The sequence below is a fragment of the Pagrus major genome, chromosome 6, assembly GCF_040436345.1.
Source record: "Pagrus major chromosome 6, Pma_NU_1.0".
Classification (NCBI taxonomy): domain Eukaryota; kingdom Metazoa; phylum Chordata; class Actinopteri; order Spariformes; family Sparidae; genus Pagrus; species Pagrus major.
This window is the reverse complement of record NC_133220.1, coordinates 21,004,381-21,018,886: the sequence shown is the minus strand read 5'-3', so window position 1 is coordinate 21,018,886 and position 14,506 is coordinate 21,004,381. Positions and strand designations below refer to the sequence as shown.

Sequence of the window (14,506 nt, the reverse complement as noted above, 5' to 3'; positions counted from 1 at the left end):
AATTGGGACATATTCTATTTTAGCACCAGCACTGGTGGACACCAACAGCATGCAGCTGTTACTGACAGTATGTCTTATAAAGAAGTGGTACCAATACATTTATGAAAAAAAAGCCCTGCATTCACAATCCCATGAGTTTAACTACATACAAAATTATATTAGAAAAATGTATTTGCCAAGTAAACATACTGCTTTCACAATAAAACGGTCCATTTGACTGCTATGTTGTAATATATTATTAGATTGTTAATACTGATGCATCGATATGCACCAAGTTTTTGGAAAAGGAGAATCTGTGTATTTACGTAAGTAAATGTACTTAGATATTTTCCACCTTTGATTACCTTATGATAGATAGATAGATAGATAGATAGATAGATAGGTAGCTTTATTAATCCCTGAGGGGAAATTAGGTTATCATAGCAGCGGGTACATTCAAGTACAAATCAATCAAAATACAAGGGCAAATACAGAAACAATAATAAACAATAAAGTACTATATACAGTAAAATGCTTAAGTAGTTATAAAACAAAATACTGAGGTAAATAAAATAAAATGCCGAGGTATTGAGGAGTAAAGGTAAGTGGAACATAAGGTGCAGTTTTATTGACAGTAATAATAATTTAAAGCACAAGGATCCACAATCCAACAGGTGTGTCAGTGACTTTGTCATACAACTTATACTTAACATGCTCAGATATTAGAGACATGTTTTAAATTACACAATCTAAAAATGGGGGCCTTTAAAGTGGGGCATGAGAGAAAAAGTTATGGGGACCCGAGACATCTCGTTAGGATTATTATGAACTCACGTCTAGTCGTGAGTCGTCGCCAGGGGGCGCTCGGGATCCGCGGTGCTGCTGCACAGTGAAGACGCCGTAGAAGAAGAGTTAGTATTGTAAACACAAGGATATGGCTGACGAGAGGGGTGGAGGTGAAGACAACATTAACGACAACATGGGGAACCAGCTACAGCTTTTACCAGGTAACAGTTAAATCTACTGAATCACTGCTCGCTGTTTCACCAGAGCAGCGTGTCTCTCTTCACCCTGCTAACAGCTAGCTAACATTTCTTCACAACAGGCCACTGTCAGAGATCACATCCTGACTGGGACATTTTCTCAACCTCTGCTTTCACTTTCCTTTCATTTTTTTTCCCTTTACCATCAGAGTGACTTATTGAGATGATGAAGTTGCAGCTGTAGTTTGATTAGGAGTGTCCAAAAGCGCTAACTAGCCTCACTGTGAGCCTTAATGCTTGATGTGCCATGACAGACAATGAGGAAGAGGAGGAGGAAGATGACATGGAGACGGAGGACCGAGACAGTGAGGACGCAGAGAAGCCCAACATCATCACCTTTGACCCCAGTCTGCCCACATCACACGCTGTGAGTAATGCCACAACTCTCTTCCTTCACATTATGTCTCTGTGCATGTTTTCTACCATACAGCTTCACCTTCCCAGTGTTTTCAGAGAGCTGCATGGTCAGTGTCCTGCAGCTCTTCTGGTCTTGTTGTGACTCTGACCCCTGTACTGACAGTACCTGGGTTCAGACATGGAGGAGTTTCATGGCCGTACAGTCCACGATGACGACAGCTGCCAGACCATCCCTGTGCTGCCACACACGGCTGTGATGCTGGTGCCCGGTCAGACGCTGCCTCTGCAGCTGTTCAGGCCGCAGGAGGTCAGCATGATGAGGAGCGTCATCCAGAGAGACCGCACCTTTGCTGTGCTCGCACACAGGTAAGAAATGACTTTGTATCCACAGGTAATCACCACAGACTGGACAGAGCTCATACATGGAGAAGGCATCTCTTTGGCTCTGCATCTCAGTTAAAAGGGCACTCCACACATGGAGTGCAATTTTAGCCTATAACAACTCTTTTGTAATGTTTCCTGTGACTCTTGAGTCTGAGAATATAACCCTGATGATATTATGATGCTTATCTTAGCTTTAGCTCAGTGATATCCAATTTATGACAGAAAGATTGAGAGATCTGGGCATTTAGCAGTCTTTTAATAGATAGATAGATAACTTTATTCATCCCCGAAGGGAAATTAGGTTATCATAGCAGCGGGTAAATTCAAATACAAATACAGTCAAAATACAAGGGCAAATATAGAAACAGTAAAAAAGTACTATATATAATATAAAAAAATGTTTAATAAGAAGATTATATCAAGTTGCATTATGGGAAATGCAGGATTAACTATTTTTGGAGCTTGACCCATTTAAAAACTAAATGGCAGGATTTCTGTGCCTCTTCTGCTTCTATTTTTGTCCTTATCATTATTTTTCTGTGTCTTGTCCCACAAACAGTATAGAAAATCCTAAATGGCTGGAACATAATGTATTATTTGAGGAGTTTAATTTACTGGTTTTATTTGACATCTGTCTCTGCAGTGATGCAGGAGAGCCGGAGGCAGAGTTTGGGACAACAGCTGAGATATACGCATACAGAGAGGAGCAGGAATATGGCATTGAGACTGTCAAAGTGAAAGCTGTGGGGAGGCAGAGATTCAAGGTCCATGAGATAAGAACTCAAGCAGACGGGTGAGTTGAATTGCCCCATAAACCATTAAACCAAAGGTTACAGCTAAATGCATCCACACGTTTGAGCTGGAGCTGCACTCTAGGAATAATAATGGCATAAACATTGTGCTGTGGTTCTCACTTGGAGTAAGTAAGTGGTTGTCTGCAGGAATCAGAGCCCTGCAATATTTTCATTGTAATCATCTTGCCAAAGTCTAATTCAAACAGTATCTGTTAGTAACCACCTGATAGGATAGAAAAACCAGCAGCACTCTAGACGAGGACTGCAGATCAGCCTCTACGTTCATTTTTATTTTCTTAGCTCTTTACTGGAAGCATGAAAAAAGTGAAAATCTTAGACTTCATCAGATGCTCTCAGTTGTTATAAACAATAAATCAAACTTTGAAGCCTCACTTCTTTACATACATATGTAATGTGATGCCTCTTTACTCGAAGGAGACGACATCACGTCACGTATCAGTTTTTGACCAGTCATTTATTGCGGCTGATTATACAATATGCTCTGGGTGGGGTTTTATATGTGCTCCCATAGTTCACAGCTAGATGGCAGTCTATCTCTATTCACTGTAATATTCAAGAAGTCACCTGAAAACGTCAGTCAGCCTCCATTAATTGTGTTTGTGGAGAGGAGCTGCTACTGTAAACTTACACATTCAGGTTTTTTAATACAGGATTTTATTGGTTATGACTTGTTCTTTAAAGAGTTCGTTAAGGCTGTGTTCTAGTTTTATTCTTGAGAGGCTTACGTTCTTCTTTTAATCATCACTAGAGCCGCAACACTTAGTCGACTTATGGATGTTATTAACAAATGGCAGAAAATGCTGTTTTCAGTCTCTTAAATATGAGGATTCCCCCTGCGTTTCTTTGTTTGATAAACTGAATAGTTTTGAGTTTAAGGAATCAACCAACAGATTATTAATAATCAAGGAGGAAGCGATACACATTTGCAGTAAAAAATAAAAATCTTACTGTTAAAATTGGTTTCAGCGATACAAATACTGAACTCTAGTGCAATTTTGATGCATTTTAATTGAGTATTTCTGTTTTCTGCTCCGGTATACTTCCACGACTCTACATTTATTTGATAACTTGAGTTACTAGTTCCTGTGCAGATTCAGATTATTCAGTGTTGATTGGTTATTACTTGTGACGTGTAACCAATCAGTTAGTGTTGTAAGCGGGACATTGAGTGAGACCACAGAGAGGACGCTGCAGTAGAGCCAAAGTGCATTTTTAAATCAATTTATTTTATTGGCAACCTGACACATGGTCCAGATGGATAATCTGTCTATCCCTAGCTTGGAATGACAAATGTTCCGATTCAGTTAATTTTTTCCGGCAACAATTCAAATACCTGAACTTTGTGTCTCGGCCAATACCAGTGGGTTAAGATAACTGTATGGATGCTATGTTATGAATGTGCTTGAAGTTAAACAACTGGATTGCAGTAAATGGAAACATGCCGACTTGTGCAGTAAAAAGCAGGTGTACAGGGCGTTCCTGGGAAGCAGCAGGGTCCCGTTTCTAATAAATAAATTACGTGGTATCTGATCGGTGAATAGACTCGTGTACTCGCTGATAGCGATTCCAGCATTTCAGGCTGTATCGGAGGCCTTTCTGATACTGGCATCAGCATTTGAACAACTCTAGACAAAACAAGACATTTCAAGACATCACCTTGGACTTTAATAAACTGGGATGGACATTTGTCACTTTTTTTTTACATTAATTGACCAAACAACTTGTTGCTTAGTCTTGAAAAAAATCAGCAGGTTAATCAATTATTTAAAATAGCCCAGTCTTTGTGCCTTTTCTTGTTCGAGGTAACAATAAACAGCGGAAGCATCTATGGAGAAAAGCTGCCTATTTAACTGTGGCGGTCATTCTACAGATCATATCTACGTACATCCTCCACCGTTCAGGAAATCATGGAGGTTTACTGTCCATAAAACTGACTCTTCATAAAGACACATGTCCCTCCTTCTGTAGTTGCTGTTGTATAATGCATATAAATTGGTTACCATAATCCTGTTGACCTCTTGTTGTACTGCAAATGACCCAGAAAGCATAGAATTGAAGTTATCACTCACTTAGATGGGATCCGCCATTGTGCCATCTGAGGTGATATTTACATTTTCTGAATTTTCAAGCTGGTAGTTTTGGTCACTGAACGTGCCACGGAAACAAACATTTACAAATCTAGTGCCACTGCCATCACGTTATGTTAACAGTTTGTGCGTAATTGATTGATTGAAATTAAACATTTAATATCGTCTTTTGGCAGGATTGAACTGTAATACCATTTTTGGTGTATGCTCTGATGTTACAGCTATAAAATTTACGTTTGTTATTGCTTAAATGGTTTTGATGTGAATGTTTGTTTGTGATGCAGGAAGGTCACCGAGTTCGTCTCTGTTGAGAAGTTAAAGGAATATATCTTATTGCTGACAGAGAAAATGTACAGACAGCACCTTTTAATGATCATCACAGACTTACAAACATCCTGTCATACACCTTATGACATTCAGCTAGCACACCATTTATTTAATCTGTTATTCATCTGCTTCACATTTTCCTACCCACCTGTCTTTTGTTCCACGACCTCTGTCATTGTCTCCTGTTATTTCTGTCCTCAGGATCAGACAAGCCAAAGTACAGATCCTCCCAGAAAGAATCCTTCCAGATCCCCTCTCCGCCGTGCAGCTAACACCGCTCTCCAGGCTCCATGTGCACGCCTCCTCCAAACCCCCGACTCAGAGCTGCAAACAGGCCCAGTGCTGGTGGAATAACTACCAACAGGTCTGACACACAAACACTTGCATGCAACATCTCGTGCTTTAGAACGAAAACAGAATCAGGAAAACTTTATTGTTCATCAAAGGGAAATGGAAATTTGAAATTGCTCAAATGTCCAGACACAGTACAACATCAGATATGCCATTTAGAAATGAAACAATGAGTCTCTGTGACTTTGTGGCAGCATCAGAAAAGACCCTTTTTACCATGGAACTTGGTGCATTGTCATGTATGAGTGTAACTTTTGACTGTCTACATACTTTTGGCCATGTTGTCAGTCAGTAATAGTAATGAGAGAAGGGAAGAGAAACTCTGTGGCTGTTGGGGTACTACAGTCATCATTACATGTAGATTTAATTCATTAATGGTGCATCTGTTGTTCATCACAGAGGAAGTTTCACTGTGCCAGTCTGACTCCGTGGCCGCCCTGGGTCTATGCACTCTACGACTCTGTGAGTACTACAGCTCTGTACTTGGAATTTGCCCCTTACATAAACATCACATTGGAGCAAATGTAAACCAACCTGTCTCTTCCTGCGTTACTCCTCACAGGAGTCGCTCATGAACAGAGTGAAGAAACAGCTCCATGAATGGGACGAGAATCTGAAGGATGACTCTCTGCCTACGAATGCCGTAGGTCAGCCTCTGTTCAGTGTATTACAGATGGATTGCAGACGCGTACACCCATGCGCACGTACGTTTGTCTGTTCTTTGTACTTTCTTTCCTTCCTTCCTTTCATCGCTTTCTTTCCCTTCTGTCTGGTTTCTGTCAGACTTCTCCTACAGAGTGGCGGCCTGTCTGCCCATAGACGACGCTCTGCGGCTCCAGCTGCTGAAGATCGGCAGTGCCATCCAGAGACTCCGCTGTGAGCTGGACATCATGGACCGGGTAAGGAATGGCCACCACTAACCCTCCTCTTACCGGCCCACTTTGTCCCTGCTGTCAGTGCCACCATTTCCCTCATGGTGTGATAAAATCTGGTGTTCATACATAATTGCTGTAATATTTCAATCCAGACTTGGCCTTCACAGTCAGAAGTGTTTAGAAATCATTTAGTGTGAGTAAAGATAGTTTGATTTTATCGCTGGTGACAATGAACTTTAATAAATGTGTAGTAAATACGCTGTATACATTCGCTGTTTGTCACATTTTATCTGTAAGAAATATTTTTGGTAGATATTTAATAACAAGACATCTATCGTTCCTGATAATGGATATTTAGACAAACTTTCTATAGCAGTCAGACGCTAATGCTTATATATATATATATATATATATATATATATATATATATATATATATATATATATATATATATATATATATATATATATATATAATCAACTGACTGCACAGTATATGGACTGAATGTTGTAGACGGTGTTGAAGCACGCCTAACTTCATCTTGCCCGCCTCACCTCTCCACTAACATCCACATTATAATATAAACAGAGCAAAGAGGTCTGTCCTCTGTCTCCCCAGCTTACCTCACTGCAGAAGTGTAAATATTACATTTGCCAGTATTTAAAAAATGAACTGCAGCAAGGGAGAACTCTGACATGGACTGACACGTTTGTATAGCCCTATAACATATAAAACATTTGAAATGAAGAATCTAGTCTGAATCCCTTTGTTGCCATTTTGTTGTTTGTTTTTTTAGTCTCTCACTTCACTGAAAAGTTAGTCCTTACTACGGCACCAGTTGTTTTTATTCTCAAATAAAATTTGACAATGTTTTGGAGACTGATGAAGCTTTCTGCAGACACTAACTCAAGATACAACTGAGACAAAATTACTAGTAATGGGGATTTGATGGCCCGTCAGCTTTCATCGATCCACTTCATTATGCAAAATGTGCCCTCATTCACATTTGAATGTTAAAATGACAGAAGTTACAGATATTCATGGAGGAGTAAGGCCAGTGTCGCTCTAACCTGATCTCAGACAATAAGCTGAAAACACACGCACACAAACCCAAAAGCTTTTAGCGTGCAGGACTACTGTTGCGTCACCAGAAACTGCAGCTGTCACAGGAAAAGTGAAGTGCTTCTTAAATGTGCCTGCCTGTTATCTTCCTTTGTCCTCTTGTGTGATTGAGCATAATAACCCTCCTTAATGAGTCTCACTGCTCACTGAAGACCTGAACTTGATGCATGGAAGGATGGATACAGGGTGGATTATTATAGGACCCTGAATGAGCCTCAAGGAGAACACTTTTCATTGAGAACGTGACATGTATACATCCTTTTTAACAATGTATTTCCTCTCCTCCTCCCCTTCCTGCTCCTCCTCCTCCTCCTCCTCCTAAGTGCACATCACTGTGCTGTAAGCAGTGCCAGGACACAGAAATAACCACAAAGAATGAGATCTTCAGGTGAGGACTGGTTTTGCATGTCATTTTGTTTCATTTGTATGTTTGTTTGTTTTTGCATTGTCTTTTTGTTTAAAGGTGCAAAAAATAAAAAATACATTAAAAGGGTCTGATGGTGGTATTCTGCCTGGAACAAAACCGCTCTTATTTATAATCGCTTATAGTATTTTCCTCAGTCACAGTAATCACTGTCATTATGAACACGTCAAAGTCGATGCTGATTCGATTGTCTGTCTGCAAGTTTCAAACGGTCTGGTGTTACATCACGAACATAAGTGGCCTGGCTCTGCAGCTCCACACTCACAGTGCACACACTGACACACACACAGTCACACACTGTTATGTAAGGTAATTTTCAAACAGTCAATGATGTGTGATGGTTAATGTGTTCGTCCAAGAGTGACAAACAAATCTCCTAACACCAACGAAACTGTCCAGACTCGTCGTACATTATAGGAAAAAGTGCATTAACAGATTTGTCTGAGGACGTCCAGATAATCTGAGGGAACAAGTGATTATGTGTTTAATGTGACGCTAACTTTTAAAGCACACTTTCTTTGACGAACAAAACTATGTGTGTAGCTAATGCATCTTCAGTTGTGTGACCCACCCAGAACAGGAGTACAGCAATTGTTATTTGACAGTCTGCCTCACAATTAAGTTTTGATTGTCGTTTGAAGTCGTTGATTTTTTTGTGTGTGTGGTTGGATTGTCCGCAAAAACCTGCAATTATTATGTAATTAATTATCTTATAGAGCAGAACATTGAAAACAAACTTTTCCATCTTCAAGTCTTCGCTTTGTACGCTCTGTTTTGTATTTCCATGGTTGATATATGCAGAGAGCACTGGACTTGTTTCAAGCTGTTGATGAAAAGTTGTTGGATGACTTAAACCAAGATTTTTTACTTCAAGATTTCACTGCAGATTGCTCATGACTGAACTGTTATCAAAGTTTACACTTAGTTTACATTATACTCTTTTTTTAATACATAAATCCATCTTGACACACCACGCAGTGAATATAAAAATAGCACATACTATGTTCACACTTGTTGTGCAATATGAGTTAATTGTCATGACTTACAGCTGGGTTCAGGTGAGGCTGTAGAATTTAAATGTTCAATTTAGGCAGTTTGGCTCCGTTATGCCTGTGATGGCATCTCTAATCATTCAGTTTTATTCTCTTTCAAAGGACCATTCTCATGTTTTGTTAGCTGAACTGTTTATTAATGTCATAATCACTGCTGATGACATGTTCCACCTGCCTCTTCTCTCCCTGCAGCCTGTCCCTGTACGGCCCCATGGCTGCATACGTCAACCCTCACGGTTACGTCCACGAAACTCTGACTGTCTATAAAGCCAACAACCTCAACCTGGTCGGCAGGCCATCCACACTGCACAGCTGGTTTCCAGGGTAACTATGCTATACTCACAGCGTTTATCCTGCACTCCTCCCTATGGCTATTGAATAATGCAGCACTTAGTCAGACCCCTCACCGCGCCTTTCAGTGCTTTCATAAATGCACCTTTTGAGATAAACATAAGTCGATAAAATGTCACAAAATTGTGATAAATGCTCATCACAATTTCCTAGAGTCAAATGTGTCGTCTTTGAATTGCTGCTTTTGTCCAACCAACAGTCCAAAACCCGAAGACTCTTCATGTACTATCATACATGACAAGGAAACGCAGTAAATCCTCACATGTAAGAAGCATAACATTTTTGCTTAAAATATCACTGAAATAACTCAAAATAGCTGCAGATTTTTTTTTTTTCAGTTCACCGATCAATTAACTAATCACTGCAGCTTTAATATTGACATTTGAATGACATGTTTTTAAGGAATACTTGACTGAAAATGTTTTAAGTAATAAATCTTTCAGGCTTGTAAGGAAGCTCTGAAAAGTTTGAAGCTTGCTCCTTCACGGAGGACAGCACCTCAAGTTTGCTTAGGGTGTTTTTGAACCTCTGTCAATCTGGTTGTATTGGACTGTGGCTCGTTTTCGCTCTTGGTACGATTCATACTCGGCTGTGCGCCAAAACAACCACGGCAAGACCCTTTCGAGGAAGTGGCCTCCAACCTATTCTGGAGCCATTTGCGACTTTGATCTGACCCAACAATTTTGAGCCCCACAGCTCCAGTAGCCAGGTGGTTCATTTGCATACTGGGATGCAGATGAGTGAAATTAATGGCAGCTAGCCAGAGAATAAGTTGAGATCTGTCCTGGACTAGCGACAAAGTAAGTTGCCTTCTTAATATTTGGGCAGATATGACCTTCTCCCTGTGTTTACATTCTCACTTCTGCTCCAGACACATCTAACCAATAAGTGTTCTCATGTGGCTTTTGGTGATGGATTTTTGTTTCTTTGAATGTCAGACCAAAGCATTCGAACTGTAGGTTTTAAAATAGCTCTTTGATTTCACAGCAGTCACAATGATGGACCAGGATCACAGCGAAATGTCCTGTAGAAACTTGTCAAACTGTTCCCACAGACTAATCCACTCCTCCTCTGTGGACTTGTTTCTTCAATATGTCTCAAACACTCAAAGTTATTTCTACAATATTACTAAAACAGACTTTTTCCATGTTGCGCTGAAATGGTTGAGACATATCTGTGTAACTGTTGAAGCCTTTTTTTTTTTGCTGTAACGCTGACTTGCCTTGAGTTAACTGTAACTGCTGTGGATCCATTAGGATCAAGCAGACCACATTTGATACTCAAAAGATAGATTGTTAAGTGTTTTATCCCTTTGAAGTCCCATCCACTCAAAAATGTGTTTTGGATATTGTTACTCAACATTAATGTTTGAGCTCCATGTGCAGAGTTTGACTCTATAAGGCTTTTTTCACATTCATCTGCTGCTCAACTTACATCTCAGCTTCAGACATCACAACTAGTTTGGAAGCCAATCATGGCCCAATATGCAACTTACACAAGTGTGACTTAAGTTTCATTAGTTAAACGTTTGAAATGGACAGTATTTGAATGTTCATAGATTCTGCAATCGTCAGGGGGAAGGAGAAGATGTCATTTTAAGATTTTTATCAAAGTGATTTTTTTGAGGGCAGAACTTGTATAATTTACAAATGATTATTTAAAACAATTTTTTTTCTATAAACACATCTGAAGGAGAGAGTGTTGTCCTCTTCTTTTGCTCTCAGGTACGCCTGGACGATCGCTCAGTGCCGGACCTGCGGGTCTCACATGGGTTGGAAGTTCACAGCCACCAAGAAGGACTTGTCTCCACCTCGTTTCTGGGGTCTGACACGTTCAGCTATGCTCCCCCGTATCCCCCAGGGCGAGGGGGAGGAGGCGAGAGGGGGCTCTCGTCTCTTCTGCCTGTGACATTGGACCATCATTTCCCCCCAATTAAAGGAAAAAAAAAACCAACCCTGCGAGCCTCCCGAGCCTGGATCTTTAGGCACTCTCTGGCTGCGAGTCAATGCATCACACACCACCTGTCACCCCAGGCAGCAAATCCATCACATTAGTGGAAAAGCTCACTCTAAGAGCAAATTACAACAAAATGGAGGTTCTTGAAGTGTGGAGGCAGCAGAGAGAGGTGCATCGTGATAAAGTGAAAGAGAAATAGAGAAACATAGGTTGAACAGATTGACATGTGGTAACATCCTAGCATGCAGCGCCCCGATCTGCACCCTTGTCCTGCTGATTTCTTGGTAGCTGTGAACACACAAACACAAAAGCTTAACGCGTAATCGTACTTCAGCTCTTTTCCTCTGTATGATGGAGGGTGTGGCTGCATGCAGTGGAGATAGAGACATCGTCAGCAAGCTGTTAATATTTAATCTGTTGTGAAACCAACCAGTTAATATCAATTCACATAGCGTTCAGAGCCTTCGTGCGTTTCAGTGGAGGAAACTGTGTGAATGACAGTGCACTCATGTAGATCTGTCACTATAGGGGATATTTTGAATCTTGGAATTAAATTGGATGTATTTTTGTATGCAGGAAGATGGGAAAGTAATTTAACATTTTCATCCATGCGTGGAGACATTGTGCTATTTATTATCACTACGGTTTTTTTATGTAATAAACAAAAAGCTGTGGTGACAATAACGATAAGGTGTAATATACTCGATATAATCGTTGTCTGTTTTGTATTCAACGCCTTCTCATTGTCCAATCAGATGATACGCTTCAGGAAACAAGCATTATCTCTGGTTGCACAAGTGGAAATTAGACTGTTGTTTTTTTCAAGGTCAAAGCTAATTAACTCAAAAGCGCAAGGGGCATTTACTCCTCTTTATTAAGTTTGTTCATGTTGTGTAGAAAATGGTGTGCCTACGCCCTCAGCTCAGTGTCTTTCGATATGGTTAATGAGCCAGTGATCCACGAGTGTGAATGACAGATTGTAAATGGAAAATTGATGGTGAGATTTAGATTTATTTGTTGACGTTTTTTAGGATTCTCTTTGATTTGTAGTCATGCAGTTTTCAGGATTTTACTTCTTGCGATTTTGTTGCAAGGTGCTGGCTCATGGTTGTATAAATGTAAATGTGAATAAGAGGCAGTTATAGCATCTGTTGTTAAATATAACTGGTGAATCTGACTCTTATTTCTCATATCTCTTCATGTCACAAAGAGTTGTTCAGAAATAATCTTTTCATCAGGAAGCAAAGTATTTGACTGCAAAAAGAAACTGTCCAGATTGTGATGATGCTTATCTGCTTAATTAAAGGGACAGTTCACCATAAAATCAATCAATCATTCTTTCCAGAAATCATGACCCTATTACTTAAATAATCCACAGACCTTGTTGTGAGCAGTTAAATTAAGGAACTGTTTTCTTACTGCCGAACTACACCCACCAACTGTACCATCTACTCATGGACGAGAAGCTAGCTAACTAAGCTAGCTAACATTATAGCTGTAATGAGCATGAGCCTCTCGTCAAGTTGTGTGAACTGTCTCTTTAAATGTTTTTGATAATGTCTTAAAGGAGTTGCTTGGCATTTTGGGAAATATGCTTCTTTGTTTTGTTTCTTTTGCCAGGTTAGCTGTGTATCATATTGTTTCCTGTCTTATGCTAAGCTAAGCTAACCGGCTGCTGGATGTAATATCATTACCATACAGATGTGGGAGTCTTGATCTTAATCATTCCACACAATCTTTGGCATGTAAGCAAATTAGCGTAGTTCCCTAAATGCCATAACTACTCTCGAAAGGGCCATGCCTTTCAAATGAAAAATTCTTACATGTTATTCTCATGGCCAAAGCAAGCTGTCATATCGGTGCACAATTCTGCCTGAGAAAATTACTTGACTTTTTGGTTTAATGCAATGTTAGTGTTGAATTAATCTTTTCATTTTTCTCATATTCTTGTTGTCCCTTTGAAGATACTCTGCTTATTTAGCAATGCACTTCTGTAACATCAGTGAACAAAAATAGATGCAGCAGAACCAAAAATATCTTCTTTTCTCTTCCATGCATTCAACTTCTATGTCAAAACATGGCTCGTATTACCCACGATGCAACTTGACCACTGCCAGTACAGTCGGAGATGCAGGTGTGTTATGCTGGTGGCGGCTAATCTATCCTTGAGCTGCTAGCCTCAAGCAGAGATGATGAGTGTGCTACAGAGGTCTGTTAAGCTCCTTTTTTATCTGAACAACACTCCAAGATTTTTTTCATGTTCAAACTTGCAGTCTTCAGCCCCAAACACTGACTCGAGTGAAATCACTTTAGGATATTTCTAGAAGGCTTTATACAGCTTTTTGTTGTAGAAACCTCCACAAACCTTGCAGGCATAAACCTGTTTACAGCCAGGTTAAAAAAAAAAAAAAAGGTTTTGATCTCTGTAGTGTATAGGATGAATCTTTATGTAACACACTTGTTTTTATCAAGGTATAAAGTTATGCATAATTAAGGGCGTGTCCACTTTGAGTGTTAGCTAGCCACTAGCGAACAAGCTAGCTGTCAGGAACCAGGCATCATTTGGCCCACGCCACATCTTTTTCCGCTTTTGGATTTTGCTGTGTGCTGCTAAGATGGCGATGGCCAAAACTACCACACTAAGCTTCATAATGGCTCTTCAGAAACCTATGACGTCACGGTGACTACATCAGTCTTTTATACAGTTCCCATTTAAGAAAATCAGAAAATGTGAGCTTCCTCTGAAATGTGTCTGGATTTTTTTTAAATTCACATTTTAAGTCTTTTACCTATCATTCTCTATCATCATATCATTTTACTTTATTGAGGAGAGGCTTTCACCATGAGAACAACATGTGAAATCTAAAAGCCCTTGTGATAATATTCTCTGTCATATCAGTGATTCAGTGTTCACCAGGCTGTCATACTTTCATTCACCCTCCCAACAATAAAATTGATGCTTGACTGAAGAAATCAATGGCTTGAATCCAAAGAGGGTCTTTGTTGGTTTTTCCATGAGATTCAGTGTACCACAGAGTAAAATAAACACGTGGATGTCCCAGTTTGATTGTTCAGAGACGTGTGTGTGTGTGTGTGTGTGTGTGTGTGTGTGTGTGTGTGTGTGTGTGTGTGTGTGTGTGTGTGTGTGTGTGTGTGTGTGTGTGTGTGTGTGTGTGTGTGTGTGTGTGTGTGTGTGTGTGTGTGTGTGTGTGTGTGTGTGTGTGTGTGTGTGTGTGTGTGTGTGTGTGTGTGTGGCTGTCCGTCTGTCAGTCTGTGTTTGTGTCTGTCTGTTTTTGACTTTTTGGACACGTCTCAAACTTATGTAGTGGTCCTTAAAGTGACATGAGTCAACTTTGTGTGTGTGTGTTCAAAGCCAGAGATGT

The 14,506-nt window shown here is 40.0% G+C and overlaps 1 protein-coding gene across 1 annotated transcript; it reads left to right on the top strand.

Annotated features, from left to right (window-relative positions):
* The first annotated feature begins 902 nt into the window (after positions 1 to 902).
* On the top strand, positions 903 to 14,186 carry crbn (cereblon). The gene is made up of 11 exons (XM_073468776.1): positions 903 to 986; positions 1,277 to 1,389; positions 1,543 to 1,745; positions 2,407 to 2,556; positions 5,194 to 5,356; positions 5,743 to 5,805; positions 5,906 to 5,990; positions 6,127 to 6,242; positions 7,664 to 7,728; positions 9,009 to 9,140; positions 10,892 to 14,186. Exons 1-11 carry the CDS (start codon positions 914 to 916, stop codon positions 11,073 to 11,075), a joined length of 1,347 nt encoding a protein of 448 aa, XP_073324877.1. The 5' UTR covers positions 903 to 913; the 3' UTR covers positions 11,076 to 14,186.
* Positions 14,187 to 14,506: the final 320 nt, after the last annotated feature.

What these genes read in the sequence shown, in the direction of transcription:
- crbn (XM_073468776.1), top strand. Translation starts at nt 914, where the DNA reads ATGGCTGACGAGAGGGGTGGAGGTGAAGACAACATTAACGACAACATG. An exon ending in AGCTGGACATCATGGACCGG is followed by an intron (nt 6,243 to 7,663) that starts GTAAGGAATGGC and finishes CCTCCTCCTAAG; the next exon opens with TGCACATCACTGTGCTGTAA. An exon ending in ACAAAGAATGAGATCTTCAG is followed by an intron (nt 7,729 to 9,008) that starts GTGAGGACTGGT and finishes CTCTCCCTGCAG; the next exon opens with CCTGTCCCTGTACGGCCCCA.